The 19,479-nt window shown below is 31.4% G+C and overlaps 2 protein-coding genes across 2 annotated transcripts; both read right to left on the bottom strand.

Annotated features, from left to right (window-relative positions):
* Positions 1-1,525: 1,525 nt before the first annotated feature.
* Positions 1,526-10,902, bottom strand: LOC139521245 (neuronal acetylcholine receptor subunit alpha-9-like). Its single transcript, XM_071314706.1, has 7 exons — positions 10,778-10,902; positions 7,581-7,726; positions 7,113-7,157; positions 6,453-6,562; positions 3,753-4,288; positions 3,086-3,258; positions 1,526-1,913 (listed from the first exon to the last, which is right to left on the bottom strand). Exons 1-7 carry the CDS (start codon positions 10,821-10,823, stop codon positions 1,761-1,763), a joined length of 1,209 nt encoding a protein of 402 aa, XP_071170807.1. The 5' UTR covers positions 10,824-10,902; the 3' UTR covers positions 1,526-1,760.
* Positions 10,903-13,624: 2,722 nt separating this feature from the next.
* LOC139518593 (neuronal acetylcholine receptor subunit alpha-10-like) lies at positions 13,625-19,479 on the bottom strand. Its single transcript, XM_071310070.1, has 7 exons — positions 19,342-19,479; positions 18,418-18,551; positions 17,915-17,959; positions 16,797-16,906; positions 14,918-15,453; positions 14,426-14,619; positions 13,625-14,066 (listed from the first exon to the last, which is right to left on the bottom strand). Exons 1-7 carry the CDS (start codon positions 19,394-19,396, stop codon positions 13,842-13,844), a joined length of 1,299 nt encoding a protein of 432 aa, XP_071166171.1. The 5' UTR covers positions 19,397-19,479; the 3' UTR covers positions 13,625-13,841.

Raw genomic sequence — 19,479 nt, forward strand, 5'->3', positions numbered from 1 at the left:
TTTGAAAACTTCTCATTAAGACCTTCTTTATTTGCTGGTATTCTCTTATTGATGCTTAACCATCAACAGCCAAAAAACCAATGAACGTACTTGCCAATATATTGGTGTTTTTATATACTTATAGCGCGGAACTCAAGGAGAGCAACCCCTATTAACAACGACTTTCATAGCAACCAGTGATAAAGGGATGATTATCATTAAAGTTTTTTTTACTGATTTATTCAAACGAGTGAATTATAATGAATTAAAATTAAACAATGATAATGGCATATGCTTAAACTACATTTTTCTCACACATCTTCTTATATCTAATAACCCTATTCTATCAATATGTGTGCTAAAGTTCAACATGGACCTCTCATTAGCTGGCAAATGTAACAGACTTATTGTATTTGTTGTCCGTTTGTCTAAGACCATTTATATCTTTCTTAATTTTTTGTCATCTCCCCCTTTTTAATTATTAGCATTTTGACATAGATCCAATATTTTCGTTCAGTGTATGTTTACTTGTTTTTGTTTATATTTCGTTTGATTGAGTAAACCCATTTATTGATATCTTATAGTATGTCTTTCTATGTTGTGATAGAACACTATTATTTAAGGTTAGGGAGACAGATGACGCCTGTTAAAACGTTTTAACATGCTGCATTTGTTTGCACATGTCCTACGTCAGGTACCAGTTGTTTGTCTGTGGTTGTCCTTTGTTGATCTCTCATTTCTCCTATAGATTATATCATCGATGTTCTCGTTTGAATGGTTTTACACAAGTAACTTTTGGGTCCTTCATATATTGCTGTGAGATGTGAGCCAATGATTCGTGTTAAAAGGCAATACTTTGACTTTAAATGGTTTACTTTTACATATCGTTACTTGGATGGATAGTTGTCTCATTGACCCTCATACTACATCTTATATCTTTAACTAGTTAAAATGTCGGAAATTATGGTACAGCAGTCAACATTTTGTTTTAATCTTAATCAATATAAAATAACAAGAAAATCAAAATGGCATATAGACACTATATAAACAAATCCCATAAGCATAAGCAAAAAGAAAACATGATTTGATCATAGCACAATAACACATGGAAAGTGTGTGAAATACAATTAAGAATCATTTCCGCCTTGAAAAAAAATATTGGTTAAATAATCGTTTTAGGCCAAGCTTACAGGTGTCTTTTAAAAACGTCAAAAACAGTAATGATAAAAGGAAAAAAAACGGTTATGTATTAGTTTCAAGATTCATAATCTTAAACAAATTATATGGGGACGAAGTCCCCTATTACAGTAGAATTTCAATAAAAAAAAAAAAATCGGGAAAATTTCCCGAATTTTTCATTGTACTAATGAACTCAAAATCGTTCATTTTTTTTTTGTCACGTTTTTTAATTTCCGGATCTGCGCAGAACACATAGCTCTACTTCCTTCTTCCGGTCTTGTTGTCGTGAGACTTTGATTAGTCTAGTAAAATATAGGAACTCAAGGAACACAATACCAATATATTTCATTTTTAATCATTCTTTGTCTTTGGTATGAATAAACGTTACCTAATGCATTGCGTTTCTTTGTTTACATTGAACATGACGTCATAACTTAAATAACGTCACAAGTAAAATCCCTAACAACAGAACCAAAATCGGAAACGTTACGGTATTTCCGTTTCTTTTTTTAACAAATATTTAAGTTACAAAAATTAATTTAAACAAACTTCTTCCCCATTCACAGGTAATATGCCTGCCTCATATTATTTTGATATTAAGTTTATGTAAAATTGGTAAAAATAACGATACATCCAATGGTTAGTATAACAATAAACAATATCAATCCTACTCTGTCAATACAGATTGATAGAGTCTGCCACTTTGTAGTGTTATCTAGATCATCTACCTCTTGTTTGTTGTCGTCGTCACGTGCCTACAAAATACAAACACATTGTCATTGACAATTTGATACGATATTATTAATTAATTCGTTAATTCAAAAGTAACAGATGAATGATTCAGTTGAAAGACGAAATTATTTTACTGTTAATGTGTATAAGTAAATTGAAATGCTTATAACAGTGAACCTGAGTATTTTCTCTTGCCCTTTTTTCGTTGATTCTGTTGCATTACACATGCTCGGGACAATTGTTTGAAAATCAATACATAAAATAAAAAAACGCTCGAAATTTATCATGATTAATAAACCTCCCAATTTGGAAATTATGTAAATTTTATAACGATTTCTACTTTGTTAGATTTAAATGTTTTCCAATAGACTTTGCATTACAAGTGAAAAACGCTATTCACAAAAACTTAATGAAATAAGTAATTAATTAATACATAAATTACATACTCTCTGTGAATGAAAGTGTATTTGATACATAATTCACAACTGCAAAAGTGGAAATAGTTAGCTATTTAATTTTGCTTAGTCTTAAGTTTTATATGTTGTGTCTTGTGTACGTGGTCTAATGGATGTTCACCCTCTCACACACATCTCTGAAACCCACACCGGAGTTTAAACTTGAATTGATACTTTAGAGGCATCGGTTCGTGAAAGTTGCCCCTACTTTGACTTTGAGATCAATCTACTGATATCTCTTTGGTTTGTCTGTTCCCACCGAGTGTCTCTCCGAGTACTTTGGCTTCCCCCTACCATAACACCCGCCTTTCCAGTATCCTCGCTCTTTGTGTTTGGGTGGGGATTGTCCTTGTGAATATTGTTGTAAATACGTTAGTGACAAATCTCCATTTATCCCGAATGAAGGTGTACACGGATTCTACTGTACCCTCGCAGTTTTTGAGGGGTGCTCCGAATAACGGAGGAAACTACCAGTTCATACATATATACATACGAAAGGGGTTATTGTTTGTCTGATCTCCTTTTTTAGCCATAGTGTTGTCCTTTCGATCTATGAATTTAAACGTCCCTCTGGTATCTTTCACTCCTCTTTTAAATATTCGGAATAGTTCTAATTGTTAAAATTTGAAAATTTTCAGATTGCTAAATACTCTGCAACAATTTATTCTCATTGACCACATGATCAGTTTTTAAATTATTAGTTTTCCTTGCGTGAACAATTCAAATGAAAAGTTTGTAACCTTTTGTTTCACCAGGTGTGCTCTTGTAAGTGTTATTTTCGCCAATGGTCTTAAAACCAGTTTTTGCATCCAGACTGGCATTTTTCTGTCACCACGGTAATATATGTTGATCACAGCTACCTGGACAAAGGTCGTAATGCCAGACAGTATAAAAGTAAATGTGAAAAACTCTCCTGAAAAAAAAACGTATATATTCACTCTCATCAGTTTGTTGAGATCATAACTGCATTTTCAAAGTTCGTAAGAATATTTCATTACAACGATATAGATTGCTTTAAGAGCTATTAACATACACAAGAAATAAGTGGGTGATCAGTAATGTTATGCTTTTAAAACTTCTTTGATTAGTGCGACCATTCAAACATGAATCATATACCCTGGTCGTATGTACATATAAAGTATCTAATATACCAGACTTGTATGCCACTGGTTATATCCAGTAAGCGAATCAAAACACTTTGGCTCACCCCTTTGTTTATCATAATTTTGATTTGTTATCTTGCATCATATATCACTAAGGAGACAAAAATCTTCAAAACAGAATTATATTGCAACTATGCCTTTAATGATCACATTGCAGTATCATATCATTTGCTGCCCTTAAATTGTACAGATGAATTTGACTAAAAAGCAGACTTTGGATATTTTTATTAACAAATACACTAACCTAATAATGGCCGAGCTTCATCTGATGGCGGTAATCTGTCAGCAACCAATAGCTGGAAAACTGTCAATGAAAGCATGACTGTAACTTCTAATGAAACTTTCTCTCCAGATTCCACCGGAAGTAGAAACCCAAGGGTGGCTAAAAATGTAATGATTAGTGATGGCAATATAATGTTAGCTTCATAAAACCTTGGCTTTCTTTTCAGGTAAAGGTTGTATGTAAGATCAACAAAGGGGTCTGAGTTTATTGAATATTGTTCTATGTGTTTTACTGCAGGTACTCTAGGTATTCCCCATTCAACATTTTCTTTCAGTGCGGACAAGTCAGCATGATCATTTTCAAGGTTCATATCCAACAAGTTGCCAGTGTAGATCCAAGATCCGAATTGCATTGGACACATTTGCCTATCGAACGGAAAGTTTGTGACATCAACTTGGCACTGAATTTCAGTAACTGTAGGAAAGTTGTAATTGATTGCACCATCGTAACTTATATTTGCTCTGAACTTTTCCAATCCATAAAATTCCTGTGACACACTAAATGACAAAAACAGTTAATCATATAAATACATTATTTTATTTCAGTCAGCATATCGTCTGATTTTTGTTAACCTTTGTCAAGCAAACCCTTTATCAGTTCCCAACGAAAATAAGCAGGAAAAAAGTACATTAAACCTTTAGACATTGTAAAATTAACCCTTTAGATAAAAGAGGGACGAAAGATACCAAAGGGACTGTCAAACTCATAAATCTAAAACAAACTGACAACGCCATGGCTAAAAATGAAAAAGACAAACAGAAAAACAATAGTACACATGACACAACATAGAAAACTAAAAAACAAACAACACGAACCCCACCAAAAACTAGCGGTGATCTCAGATGCTCCGGAAGGGTAAGCAGATCCTGCTCCACATGTGGCACCCGTCGTGTTGCTTATGTGATTACAAATCCGGTAAATAGTCCAATTCGGTAATTAGATAAAAGTCGCATAATTTATGTGATTTGCCATTGCACGATGAAACCAAGTTTGAGTTTGAGTATAGATATATGCTTTAGACAAATATACCAAAATCTATATCAATATTTCATGCAGATGACGAAGTATTGAGTTGGTCGTTTAATTACACCAGATTATCATGTCAATGGTAGTAATATACCCCTCGTGTAATTAACTGTATATATGCATAGTTTTTTGTAATAACTGTTCTCTGCAAATATTTATTGCAACGCTATTTTGTATATAATGGGTTTTTTTCTGCTGCTGTCTGTTCTAACCGATTGTTGTCTTTTTGACACATTCCCCATTTCCATTCTCAATTTTATTGTATTATCTTTCAGGAATGTGACAGTTCTTGTCCATTCGTTCTTGATGCGTTTTGTTATTTGATTTTGCCATGTGATTATAGACTTTCCGAATTAATGTTCCTCTGAGTTCAGTATTTTTGTGATTTTACTTTCTATTCTTAAATGTCTCATGATTAAATACATATTCAATTGCTTCATATTTATGATGAATAAAATGTCCGAATGATACACGTTTCAAATTTTAGAATTTAAAATAGCTGTAAGAAATGAATGAATGAAGAGGTCACTATAAAAGATAAATTAATATTTTTCGAACGTATTACATGTTTTTCTACAAATATTTCGATACTGTTTAGTGTTGCTTAGTCTTTAGTTACTATGTTGTGTCTTATGTACTACTATTGTCTGTTTGTCTTTTTATTTTTAAGCCATGTCGTTGTCAATTTATTTTTGAGCTATGAGTTAGATTGTTACTCTGGTATCTTTCCCTCTTCTTTAAGATAATAAAATTATCTTTTAAATCGACAAAGTATGTCCTAACTTTTATAAACTCTACACACTGTATAGCGTGTCATACAAATATTAAGATTTATTATTGTTAAACTGGGTTTTTCTAACATGAACTTTTATAACGTTTTACATTATTGTTATTTTTGGTATTCAGCAGACTTGTTATTTAACCGTCTTAATGGTTTTTTGTAGTTTTGTCTCCATTACCTTTTTGGTTAACTACTACCTAAGATAAACCTTGTTTGTGTATTACGGATGCATACCGAGATACGTTAACAATGTTAAAGTAAAGGTTAATAAAAAAACAAAACAGTATTCTATAAAGGTTAATCAGCTGTACCTGGTTGGAATGTGTCCGGTGATATCAAGGATAACAGCAAGTCCAGAAGCTGCTGAATTCGCTTGATCGATAAAAGGGGCGAGTGAATTTGTCCGGGGTTATCAAGGATGACAGTATCTCTAGAAGCTGTTGAATTCGCTTGATCGATAGAAGGGGCGAGTGAATTTGTCCGGGAGTTATCAATGATGACAGCATTTCCAGAAGCTGTAGAATTAGCTTGATCGGTAGAAGGGGCGAGTGAATTTTTCCGGGGGTTATCAATGATGACAGCATTTCCAGAAGCTGTTAAATTTGCTTGATCGATAAAAGGAGCGAGTGGTCAAAACGTAAAATAAAGCTATGAAATCATTCTTATCAAATGAAAGTTGGTATAAAGATGTGTCTATGCCTTGGAATATTTCCCTCCAGAACAATAATATTCACGTCAGAACAACATTCAACATATTCAAAGCTTTCTGTTCCATTTCAACTATATCAAAACATTACATCAATATACATAGTTAATCATAATGAGGCAAAAGGGTTTTAAAGTAAACTCATTACCTATCATATATAGTAATATCCGGTGTCCAAACCTTGTTAAATGGCACAATCAAGTCTGTTATATTATCGTACTCTATTGGATTCCATGTCAGTAAACAATCAATCCAACGCTATAATAAAACAAATATGTATGTACACCTTGAAGAATGTTGTGTGAGTTATATTCGCTACATGAACTGTATGTACACCTTGAGGAATGTTGTGTGAGTTATATTCGCTACATGAACTGTATGTACACCTTGAGGAATGTTGTGTTAGTTATATTCGCTACATGGACATTTACTCTGTGCATTTTTTTTTTTTTTATTTATTCTAATGCTTTGCTCGGCAAGTGTATTTTTTTTAACAAAATATAGTTTGGTAAATTATAAAATATGGCAGTTGTGTATTTGTTGTTATCACAATTGTTGTTGTATTAGAATGGTGAGTCTATTGTCAATTCTGAGCTGCAATCGTGGGTCTTTGCGGGCGACCTATTGACCTAACGTCATATCTAACTGGGTCACAACATCTGTATGAACGATTTACAAATTTGTAAAGTGGTTTCCTTAAATTTTGTTTTTGCTACAAAGTAACTTGGTGATCCAAGACCTGTTTGAAATGTGAAATTGTGACAATAGTTGAAACTTACTTTAATCCATAATACTATATTAGACTTACGAGACGAATCCAAAGATTCAGCTTTATTATTTGGTCAGGTTCATTCTGTAAATAGGAAAAAAAGATTTAAATGACCTACTGTTTCTTGGTGCAAGAAAATTGGTACCGTTAATTTTATTATGTTGCACAAAATCATGAGACTTATAAAAGAATTTTAAATTTCAAACATCAATATAACTGTTGTCAATAATTGAGCATGAATTGGTTAACCTTCCAAAGCACCTGAGACTTTCCCGTGTTTTTTGTAGTATTCTTGTTGCTCAATCGTTAGTTGTTTGTGCAAGTTTTTGTGGACTATTCATCATCTTTTTTTTTAAATGATTAGGTTTGGCAATGTCGATGTCCGACTTATTTGTTGATTGTGATGGTTTATAGTCAATTTAAGTAATTAAATATAGAAATATGGATACATTTGTTGTACGATACATGTATTATCAAACATTATGGATATGATTTGTCAGGCCTTACCATATCAATTAACTGTCGTATAGCCAAGTCCATTGTTACATTTACTTGTTCATGTCCTTGGCAGTAAGGTCTAATTGATGGATCATAGTCACTGAATATTGCTGTCGTTAGCTTGATCAGTGTTGACTTACTGCTTAACGAAAGTCCTTTAAAATATGAAAAAATTATCAGTTTGACAATCATAATATAATAAATTCAATCATAAAAGAGACTTTTTTCAAATATGATTACATGCATCAGTCAACTGCATGTTTTCGTCCTTGGTCGACCGTATCATTCACAACTCTTTTCAACTCTGTTTTCTTATTGTAAATGAGTAATTTACAGTGTTCTTATTTCCCACGACAATAAAACAAAATAAACCCGTACAAGACTTACTGATTTTTTTGTCAGCGGTATAAAAGATGAAAATCTGTTTCGGAAATTTTTTGTTGGTATATATGTTTCTAGGACTTTTTTTGTAAGATGAACATTGTTTTAGATATCGACCTTTACGCGACGATAAATGAATATTAGTGTAAAAAAACATAAATTAAACCTTGCACTGTACACACTCTCAATGGAAAGAAAACTCTTATTCACAACTATGACAACTTTTGTGTGGAATAAAATTAAAACTACAACTACTAGTATACGCATAACACAAAACATATTTTCTTCTTCTGTATATAAATAGGATGATAATGATTAATCAACGCGTCCCCTCGTTGCCAAAACATAATCCACAACTAGTTACTGCATTGTCACAGGAACTGGCGTTTTTTTTTTCGTGATTTTATTTGAAAACAAACGTACAGAAAAATACAAAATTGTATTCCTACTACAGACTGTTTCAGACGGGTTTTTTTCTCGGTCATTAAGTTGTTTAAAGTTGCTCAAGACTTTGACAAGTAAGCAGATACAAAAATTGATTTCCGAATTTAGAACACCAACTGATTAGTCATTAACTTTTATCTTTTCTGTACATTTATCATTTTTCACAAAAAAAAATTTATACGTTATTTTCTACAAGTGTAACGTTCTCGGTAACGTTATTTGAAGTACTGAAAACGAACAGTTAAAGTTACAGGTTATATGATGCTTTAAAGTATAAATATGATTATTTCATTTTTTAACAATCTTTTAGATAAGGAGACGACCTTTTGATATTTTGAGTGCGTTAGGGAAGGTGACAGGCGTGTTTATTTTATTCTGTACCTGTACATCTCATCATTGTGTTATTGTTCTATGATATGTTTTGTATTCTTTTCTTTCATTTTTTGCAAATGTGCTTTGTCTTTATGCCTTTTCGTGTTTATTTCATAAATTTGACGTGACTTTATACCTACAAATACCGTCATTGTATAAATGTGCTATTGTTAATGGTTGTATTCGTGTCTTTCGTTTTTGATTATGTAATTTGTCTATATGCGTCTTCATTACATATTTCTTTGTTTTATAGTGATTGAGATTATAACACAATGTTGAATGATTAAAGCCTGTATTTTACATTTTTTATCTAGAATGTCTGATTGTTTGTTCACAAATCATTGTCTATATAATTGAATCTATTGTCATTCAAGCGAGAGGTTTATCTATCTAAAAAAAAACAGGTTAGATTCGCCATTTTCACATAAGAAAACCCTGTACCAAATACTCGTCTGATTTTGTCATTGACTAGGGACCTTTTTGAATTTTCCTCTGAGTTATTTTTTTTTTTTTTTTTTTTACTCTTAAGTTTAATATTTAGTGCAATTGTGTGGATATTACTTAATTTTGCAATGCAAGATTTGAATTTTGTTTTACGGCATACACTTTAATTAACTTCTTTATATTATATGACAGGAAGAAATATATAACAAGTACACTATTCAGAAGCGACATTTAAACAACTAATTTCGATAAAATGCATTTTGCTAGCATATGTTATTTATTGCGGTGACAATTTTTATTCATATAAAAAAAATTTAAATATGTTGCATCGCGTGGTTTCTTCGAAAATCTACTTATACTATAAAAAGTATATTTCAGTCTTGAAAATAATTGGACGGATTCCTTTCTCATGACGAAACCCTATTAATACCTCTTTTTAGATTACGCACCTTAAAAACTATCACCATTGCTGATGTTTACAATGACAAATAAAAAAGGCAAAATCGGAAATAATTTATGCATATTTCAAATTGTGTTAAAAAAAATACGGTATAATGGCACAAAGGGGAGATAGTAAAGCTCATAAGTCGAACAAAATCAATAAAACGCATGGTAAAACCGGCAGGAGTCGAAAATATTAATTAAAAAACACTGCATAGACAACTACATACTGAACAAGAGATGGGTTTTGCATAACCTAGGAGTGGTCAACAATTTAAAGAAAAAGAATGTCAACAAAAAAATAATGGTTAACTATTCGGTTGACTGATTCGAACCGCAAAAAATAATTATTTTACTGGTAAAAAAGAAAATAAACATATGTTTAACTTAGGACATGGAATCAAACAGTCTTATCAAAATTCAATTGTACGTGTTTACTATCTATATATTTTCATATTCACGTTTATATCGAATGACATGACCGTCGACAGTTTTCAGAGGTCACATCGATAGTTAATTAGATGACGTCTTGTCCGAAATTCACCCGAAATGCTGATGTATAGTATCCAGTCGATAGTATGTATAGTTTTATAGTTATCTATCTATATTTCTTTATGATTTAGATATTTAAGAATATAATGTCTTTTTAAAGTGTTATTCTCAAATTAAGGTATTGATAAAGAGGTACGATATATATGTAATCATTTAGTTTAAAAAAAAGTTTTTGTTTTACAAAACAAACGATTTCTGGAAGTTTGAAAATCTTTTAATCTTGAAGATGTCGTCTTTTGAAAATTCTTACAACAAAAGCTGAATTGTGGTTTATAATCAAATGTCAGAATTTATAAGAGCGTCTGAATCAACCACGCACAATTTTAATTTTATTTTAACATAAGAAATGTGAATTAGATGTGCAGGAGTCAGAAATGTCATGAAATATTAGAAAATAACCAGTCCATTAAAGAAAAATATTTCATGGCTGGTCTTTATAATGAAGATATTCAAATATGAAACACAAAGTTCACGCCTTTTCCAGTTACTCTCAAAATGTTGAAGCTTTGCTGACATTTAAATTCTAATTTACTATATAGATGATAGAATCATAAATACACAAAAACACTTACCAAAAACAGAAATAAAGATAATCATATATCTCGTATTACTTGCCATGTCTACAAACGAATAAAAATTTAACAGTTCCGTGCAGGAAGAAATCTATATAATTTTTACAATATTTCCATAGTTCCTCAATAAACGTGAAGAGGAAGTAGTATGAAATGAACGTAATTTCTATGTACAAGTTTAAATAGATATATGATATCTTTATCTAATCTTAGAGCTAATGCAGAACAAAAGTTAGAAACATCTTTATTTTTTAGTACAATAGAAAACGAATATGTTACTTTAAGTGCACCTACACGGTTTAAAGTTTCAAAAATTGCCATTAAGATATTTTTGAGCGTATTTTGGCCAAAAATATTTTTATACAAACAAAACAAATGTTGCAAAAATGGTGAAAAATAAAACCACGGATATCTTCCTACTTTGAAACGTTTTCGGTTCTTATACATCCTTAGCTTTCAAATATTCGACTTTTATGCGTTCCTGGTGAAGGTTAATTCAGAAAAGCGCATCGGACGCATCAACATTTATAACGTTTTGTTTTGTTTGAACAACACGACAGGTGCCACATGTTGGGCAGAATCTGCTTACCCTTCACCTGATATCACCCCCGTTCGTGTTGATGAGTTTTCTGTATTGTGTTTTGCGAATTGTAGCTTGTCTATTTGTCTTTATCGTTTTTAACTGTTACGGTATTAGTTTTGTTGTTCATTGGTTATCGTTCGCTTATCTGGTTCCACAAATTAGTAGAAAAAAAACATAAAATGGTATCTATTTAGTAAAGGTGTGGTGCGTCATTCGTAGCTTAATGTATATTTGCACAGTTTAGAAAGGTGCGTTTGGTTTCACGTTATCCATAAAACAAGTAAGATTTGAATGCTACAGTCTCATTATTTTGTTGCATTATATAACTATTTTAACAGTATGTAATTACTTGTAAAACTGTAAAAAAATGATGACATCAATTTTAGTAGCTACTTGATAAAATTTGTTGTATAACTGGGTTTATTTTTTTATTATTTAATTTTTATTATCTTGATAGTACTTGTTAACTGTTTCCGTGATTTAAATAAAAATATATGTGGAAATATTTATAGACTAATACTCTAACATGTGATGTTTTTGTCAGTAATGATACGAGCAATTAACTCTCTGCTAATACTTTTAAAAAAAGTAAAATTACAAAAATACTGACCTCCTAGGAAAATTTAAAACGGAACAGTTGTAAACAAATGGCAAAGTCAAAAGCTCAAACACATCAAAGGAATGGATATCAACTTTCATATTCTGGACTTGGAAACTTCATTTTCTTATGAAGAAAATAGGGGGATCAAACCTAGTTTTATAGCTAGCTCAACATCTCATTTGTATGAAAGTCGAATTAAATTCCAGTATACTGATAACGCTGTGTAAACAAAACAAACAGACACAATAAATATAAATGTCAACAATAGAGGTACCGCAGTCAAGAAGCACAAAAAGTATATAGACAAAGCGCATTATCATAGAAGAAAGTCAAAAACACAACACAGTGATGGTATGTATAAGTACCGAACACACGTACAATATTACAGTCCTTCTGCTCTTATAAGACCTTTCAATTATTAAAGGAAAACTCTTTAATTTGATTGACCTTTTGTGAAAGTTCAAAATAGCTGTAGATAAAAATATTCAGGAGTTTAAAGGTCCATTTGTTTATTTTTTCCCTCTTTACTTCTATGTTAGCCGGTAATGAGGTCCATTAAATATTTAGTGACTTTTCTAGGTAGCCTGCTATTAATTGTTTCTTTCTGAATTATTTTAAGAGTTTCCGTCATCAAAAACATGTCTGTCTCATCTATCTACTTAAACGAAAATTTGCTTTATCTATGAAATTTAAATCTTATGAAAATATAACAAAACAAAAGTCTAAGCAAACTGATACAATCAAACGGGAGATCAACCAACGAAACGAATGAAATCCAACCATTATGTTATTAACTTGGTACCGGCATTTTACAACAAAAAAATGTGGATTCAACCTGGTTCAAAGTTAGCTACACCTCACACTTGTTAAAATGAAAAGTGTGTGTAGTTGAGTTTTATTTACAAATAGAGTGAGCAAGCCAATTGGATATGATGGGTTAATGTGTCAAAATATTCCAAAGGCCAAAATTAGGTGAACAAACATCTCTCACACAAACATTTTAGAGATTTTACATTTATTATTGCTTAAAGTACCAAAATGTTGTGGAAGCAAATAAACAATCATGAGAGATATTGTCGTATTTCAATAACAAATATGATGATTTTGTATACTATTTTTTATTGCGTGAAGATAAATATATAGAACTTAAAACTTTCTTGGGTTTTATGATACGAAGCAGAAAACAAATGGAGGAATATGTGATGTAAATTTCTTGTTACATCTGTACATCGTTCTGACGATTGTCATCATTGTGTGAAACCCAAAATTTTGGTAGCAATAGAAATGAAATACAGGCCAATGGTTTCAAATTAAAATTTAATGTACAACTTAAAATGTTTACTTCACTACGAAAATGTAAGTTGATAATAACTTGTCAAAATGGCAATCCATCACTAGCCTAAGATAAGAAATATAGCTTCAATACAAACAACAAAATGTTTTTCTTTGTGTCCGTTTTGGTCTTTATGTGGTCAGAATAATCCCGTAAACGTTCAACGTAAAGTTAACATACATATGACCAGTTACAAATATTTTACAAATCTTCGATACTAAGAAGGTTTGATTATCAGAATACAACTACACACTTTCGTTGATGTGTAGTCTTAACCATATACCATATTTTGTCCAATTAAATATCTGTTGCATTTTTCATACCAAATATGCATAACAGTCTGTCTCTTTTGATAGCAGGACCGTTTTGTATAATAATTGAACTGATAAAGTATTTTCTATTATTTTAAGAAGCCTGCCACAGGATATTTTAATTATGTCTATAGCTGTTTGACAGTAACAAACAAATGACAAATAATGGAATAAAACATTCATGGTCCATATAGTTGGTTGTTCATTAAACGTTATTTAGAATTAATCACTTTTTCCTAAAGCCCGTCATGACTTTTACTTTTAATCCCAAGAAATATATATGAACATCCTATAGCAAATGAAATTAAAAATACAAATAATCCAACTCGATCTAATACTAAGGCAAACTGAATCCAGAATTCGGAATCATCATCATAATAATCTCCAGCAAACTTTACAGTCTCTTGACCTTTTGATCTGCCGTTACATTCTGCCTGGTATAACTGGCGTTTAGTATTATCCTTCAAAAATAAATAATAATTGATTATTATCTTATTTATCAATTGTGTTTGTTACTTACAAATTTACATTAAAGTGTACTAGTCGATATAAAAAAATAAACATATATAATTTTTTTGAAACATCTTCATGCAATTGCTCTATATAAAAAGTAAAATCACAAAAAATACTGAACTCCAAGGAATATTCAAAAAGGAAAGTCCCAAATCAAATGGCAAAATCAAACGAATGGATAACAACTGTCCTATTCTTGACTTGGTACAGGCATTTTGTTAAGGAATACATATCGTCAGATTAACATTAGCAAATTTCATTCTTTAAATCTAAAAACAAAATATCAAACTAAACAATTAAATATTACCTGTTTATTGGAATGTTGGAAGGGATGTACACTCTTCGGCAGTGATACACATGTAACGTAGGCAAGTGGCCTCAATATAAATGATTTCAACCATGGTGGCATTGTCCTATGACCCCGATGATGTATGTTCAGGACTATCACTTGCCATAATGAGGATCCGCCACTCAATACCAATGTAAATGTAAAGAACATTGCTGGAAAAAGTGAACAAGTAAGAAGCCTCGGTCAAATCAAAATATAACCTTAAACATTATTTCAATTAATTAAATATGTGTTGTATGTGTCTGAAAAAGAGGATGAAAAGAAATTTGTTTTTTAATATTCCTTTTGTAAGTTTGATTGTTCAATTCATATTTTGTTATAATTGGCATGAATTGTTAAAATTTTATATATAGGCCTTAATAATTGTAATCTATTTTGTAGAATATGACTTTTATCTCACTGATATTTGGACAATATCATTCTCCTCTTTTAACTATAAATATGTCTTACCGATCCATGGGGTAGAATCAGCTGATGGCGGTAACTGATCGGCGACCAGCAATTGGAAAACTGACATGGCTAACATGACTGTCAATTCTAATCCAACCTTCTCTCCTGAGTCAACAGGAAGTAGAAACCCAAACGAGGCTACTACTGTTACCAATACTGATGGAATGATAATATTGGTTATGTAGTAATCAGGTTTTCGTGTTAAATGAATGTAAACGGTGACATCTGGAAATGGGTGAGCGCAACATCCGTAATATAGTTCATGTCTCACTATTGGTGCATTGTCAATTATAAATTCAACGTTTTCTTTCACTGATGATAAATCAGCATTTGATTGCCTGGATGTAACATTTAATTGGAAACCATTATATACCCAAGATCCAAACATTAAGTCACAAATTTGACGATCAAATGGAAATCTCGACACATCTATTGGACATGAGGCTTCAACTTTTGTAGGAAAGTTATAGGTGACATTTCCATCAAAATGAATCAGAGCTCTGAAACTGTCAAATCCATAAAACTCTTCAGAAATGCTGAAAATATAAAACATTTGATAATCGCTTTCTTTTTTTGTGCTTTTGCTTAAGACCAATAAAAAAATCGGTTATAAGTAGAATCTTGTGAGCTTTTTCAGCTCTGTAAACAAAATTTTCTTATGCATGATAAATACTTTTTTGCTGATATTTTGATTATAGAAACACAAGTATCTTCTCTATACATTACTACCTATGACTTTTACATTTCGGCTTGATGGAGAAACCCTATATACAGTAGAATGAATCTCATTGATTGTGTTAATCTTTTCCATTATGAAACTATAGTTGAGGAATAGGGATGAGAAAAAAAGAATATAATTGTAAAAAAAAGTGAAATTTGCTACAAATTCGACAACAACAAAAAACGGCTTAATAAGTCAATAATTCTACACATTTGAATCTATATTCATGTAACCATTTTATTTATCTCTATGGGATATAAGCTGTGCTTACGGTTATTCTTCCTTGAAAATGTGTGTCACCATTGTAAATTAGAAACAAAGACGACATTAGGAACAACCATTTTTTGATTGATCCAGCATACACAAATCGTTCTTATACAGGGAAAGCAATGATTTATATATATTTGTAACCTATAACATTAGATAAAACATACTTAGAAAAATCCCTTTGAACGTGCTTGCTTCTTGTATTTATATTTATGCATATATCAGATTACATTTTTTACCATTGAGTCTTTGGGTCACCTTGATTGATAATTAGATGGGGGTCTGTTCTATAATACGTGTACAATGGTTAATAGCGAGCCTATGCATTGTTAATTGTTTCTTTTTGGGCCTTTTGTAAGTAGGATACACGTGTTATGATATTATAAATTAGATATGAGAGTTTGTTAGGTGAACATAAATTTGACATTTAATGCATTTTCGTAATTTTACACTTACCATTTGTGTTATTACATAGTCTAAGATGTAAAAATATGCCTTCCATGTAATTTCCTATTCAAACTATTAAACATAATCAGGTCTAGTGAATAATACAAACTCCAAGCTTTTTTTCCTTTAATATTTTGTCGTAATGACATATACATAATGAGGACTAAACGTCGACCCAAAGTGAATACTATGACTTAAAGGAGATGTAAAACATCATATTCCAACGAGACAACAACCACAAAACTAAAAGGACATGTAAAGGGTATTGCAAATACAATTCATTCTGTATCACTTGCAAGAGTTTTTCTGACCTAAAAAAAAAATAGAGAGGGTAGAAATCTCTTAATTAATTGTTAACTCGTGCATTGACTGATACACGTGAACATATCTCACAAAAATGAAGACAGTTCAAATTAATGTCAAAAATGTGTTGTGAACTATTACCTGTTGTATAACGTAATGTCAGGTTTCCATATAAGAGATACCGGAAGTACTATGGACTCGATGCCGTCAAAGGCATCAGGATTCCAAACAAGGTGGCAATCGTTCCATCCCTAGGTAAACAAATAAATTGTATTATAAATCAAAAGCTCACGAAAATTCATAAAACACAGATTTGAACAAACCTGGTCTTTGTTTGTTTTTAAAGTAAAATACAAATTAAAATCTTTAAATTCCAAAGTAACAGCCGAACATTTGACAAAGTAACCCTTTTTTATTATTTTAGAAAGGTGAAATGCTTTAAAATAGTTTGGACTGTTTATATCAGTTGTAACTATCTCCTAACTGTCGGTATTACATCTCAGAAATCAGCGCTCCTGTTTACAGTTGTAACTATTTCATAAATGTCGGTATTACATCTCAGAAATCAGCACTCCTGTTTACACATACAATTGTAACTATCTCCCAACTGTCGGTATTACATCTCAGAAATCAGCACTCCTGTTTACACATACAATATCAGGTGTAACTATCTCATAAATGTCGGTATTACATCTCAGAAATCAGCACTCCTGTTTACACATACAATATCAGGTGTAACTATCTCATAACTGTCGGTATTACATCTCAGAAATCAGCACTCCTGTTTACACATACAATTTCAACGATGCAATTGTTCTGTATTTAACATGTGTCAGTGTGTGTTTATGAAATGTACAAATGTATTCCCACCAACAACCTTTTGCTATCACATGGCACATATTGATTTCATTAGCCTTTTTTCCAACCGTCTTTATTCAAGCGCCACTTATTACTCAAATGTTGACAAGTATCGAGTCTAGTGAGCAAAAGTATAAGCCAGGTATTCTTGGTGAATATTAACAAGAAAAACGTGTATCAATTACGCAATGACTCCGACAAAGTGAATGAACACATGACTTAAAAATGTCAACCAGATTCAAAAAATTTATTATTTGTTGTTACTGTCACATATTAGATTAATAATTTGTTATATAATTTTTTAAGTGTTAACAGGTCTTTTACTCCATATACACCGTGTATTGTTCTATTCATTTCACATATGATTTCAAATACCATTATACTGTACAGTGAAAACTCACCAATCTCATCCATATGTTAAACAGTGCAACTTGCTCGGGTTCATTCTGAAAAATTAATTGAGAATAAAGAAAAATTACAGAATTAAATACTGCATTTCAATAATATTTAAACTGTGTACGATATAAATGTTGTAGAATTTGAAATAATCGATTTAAGCAGTCAAGTTTGTTGTGATGCCTCAGAGACCACATGTATTGAGCAAAAAAAACTGTGTTATTAGACCAGTAGTTTTAGATCCCTCTGTAGTAGTAAACGACCATCTGTCTCAAGAGACCATATTTGTGCTCTACCTTAAGTGGTCTCTAAAAACATGTTTCACTTGATTTTTTTAAGTGTATGTGTGTGTACAAGCGTGTGTTTGAATTTGGTAATTCTTTGTTATCGAATTATATATAAGGCATGCAAGATCAAGTAAATATTAATGAAAAATTATTGTGTTAACTTACTTCTATATGAATATTCCTGTACTAGAACTAAATCATGCAGACTATACAAAACATACCAAAGATATTAACTGTCTAATGGCCATGTCAACTGTAACCTGAGTTGTCTCAAATCCGGGACACACTGGCCGTACACTTGGTTCATAATCGTTGATAAGAGCAGTTGTCAGATAGTTCAGGGTGGATGAACATCCTGTATTGATGCAAAAATAAAAAGTAAAATCACAATAATACTTAATTCCGAGAAAATTCAAAGACGGAATTAAGTCCCAAATCAAATGGCAAAATCACAAGCTCAAGCACATCAAACAAATGGATAACAACTGTCATATTCCTGAATTGGTACAAACATTTTCTTATGTAGAAAATGGTGGATTGAACTTGATTTTATAGCTTGCTAAACCTCTTACTTGTAACAGTCTCCAACGGAACAACGTCAATGAAAATTTAGAATTACTTAGCTAATGTTGAACCTATTTGTTTATATTCTTTCTTTGGACTAAATTAAATTGTTCAACTGACAACAAAGATTGTCGGTTGATGATTTGAATTAAAAAATAGCTTGTGACATTTTTTTCAAGAGAGGGACGAAAGATATCAGAGGGACAGTCAAACTCATAAACCGAAAATAAACTGACAACGCCTTGGCTTGTGGGTTTGTGATGCAAAAATAAATAGAGAAAAAATAGTTAATTGTAACTCTGTTTCAGAAGTTACGGCTACGTATCGTAAAAAAACCATAGCAGTGATCTTAATACAAATGTATTACTTGTTCTTCATTTTATTTGTTAGTGTGAAAAACTGAACTAAAATGTTTAAAATAAAATTGTAAATATAAAACAATGATTAAAACAGGTTAACAATGCTAGCATACCACAACAGTTTAATAAAACTGATTAGAAACGGAAAAAATATCATGTAACATATACATTGTTTTTTACTTATAAACGTTTTTCTTTACATATAAATCTACTAGAACTTACCTAAACGACATATTCCGATTATAACGTAGAGTATTAATCCATGGCGTTTTGACATGATTCATTCTTCTCCTCAAATGATGCTCTACATGTCAACTTTGAGATACTAGTACTATGCCAATCTTCATACAAATATTAGAA

Source organism: Mytilus edulis, chromosome 4 (genome assembly GCF_963676685.1).
Source record: "Mytilus edulis chromosome 4, xbMytEdul2.2, whole genome shotgun sequence".
In the NCBI taxonomy this organism is placed as follows: Eukaryota; Metazoa; Mollusca; class Bivalvia; order Mytilida; family Mytilidae; genus Mytilus; species Mytilus edulis.